This window comes from Aureococcus anophagefferens (genome assembly GCF_000186865.1).
Source record: "Aureococcus anophagefferens unplaced genomic scaffold AURANscaffold_21, whole genome shotgun sequence".
In the NCBI taxonomy this organism is placed as follows: domain Eukaryota; class Pelagophyceae; order Pelagomonadales; family Pelagomonadaceae; genus Aureococcus; species Aureococcus anophagefferens.
Window position 1 is genome coordinate 716,304 of NW_008705581.1, and position 655 is coordinate 716,958.

General features: G+C 84.4%; 1 protein-coding gene across 1 annotated transcript in view; it reads left to right on the forward strand.

Annotated features, from left to right (window-relative positions):
- Positions 1-586, forward strand: part of AURANDRAFT_66360 (hypothetical protein) — a gene marked incomplete at both ends in the record, with an annotated part of 8,945 nt that extends 8,359 nt beyond the window's left edge. The window contains one exon of the mRNA XM_009041471.1: positions 42-586. Within this exon, the coding sequence (XP_009039719.1) occupies positions 42-586 (545 nt within the window). The remainder of the gene's footprint in view (positions 1-41) is intronic.
- Between the last annotated feature and the right edge of the window lie 69 nt (positions 587-655).

Genomic DNA, 655 nt, shown 5'->3' on the forward strand with positions numbered 1-655 from the left:
CGCCGGACGCGGCCGCGGCCGCGGCGCGCGAGGCCGCCGAGGCCGGGGCCGCGCGCGACGCGGCGCTCGCGGCCGTCGACGGCCTCGAGAAGCGCGCGGCGCGCGCCGAGGCCGCGGCGGCGCGGGCGGCGCGGGCCGGCGAGGCCCGCGACCGCGACCGAAGCGCCGCGGCGTCCGCGCTCGCAAAGGCCGAGGACGACCTCGCCGCGGCGCGGGACGCGCTCGCGGAGGAGCGGTCCGCGAAGAAGCAGCGCAACTTCGCCGCGCTCAAGACGCTCAACGACCAGCTCAAAGCGGCCAAGGCCGACGCGTCGGCGAGGGCCGCGGAGGCCGCCGCGGCGACGCGCGACGCCGCGGCGGCCGCGGCCGCCGCCGCGGCGGACCGCAAGGCCCTCTGCGAGCTCCGCGCGTCGGCGAAGGTGCCGTCGGCCGCCGAGGGCGGCGGCGCGGCCCTCGACGCCGCGCGCGCGGGCCTCGCGGCGTCCGAGGCGATGCGCGAGGCCGCGGAAGCCGAGCTCGCGACGCGCGCGGCCGTCGGCGACGTCGCGGCCGCGCGGCTCCGCCGCCTCGAGGCGGACCTCCAGGCGTCGCGCGCCGAGCTCGAGGCGGCCCGCGAGGAGGCCGCCGCGGCGCCGCGCGCCGCGCGCGCGCGGCC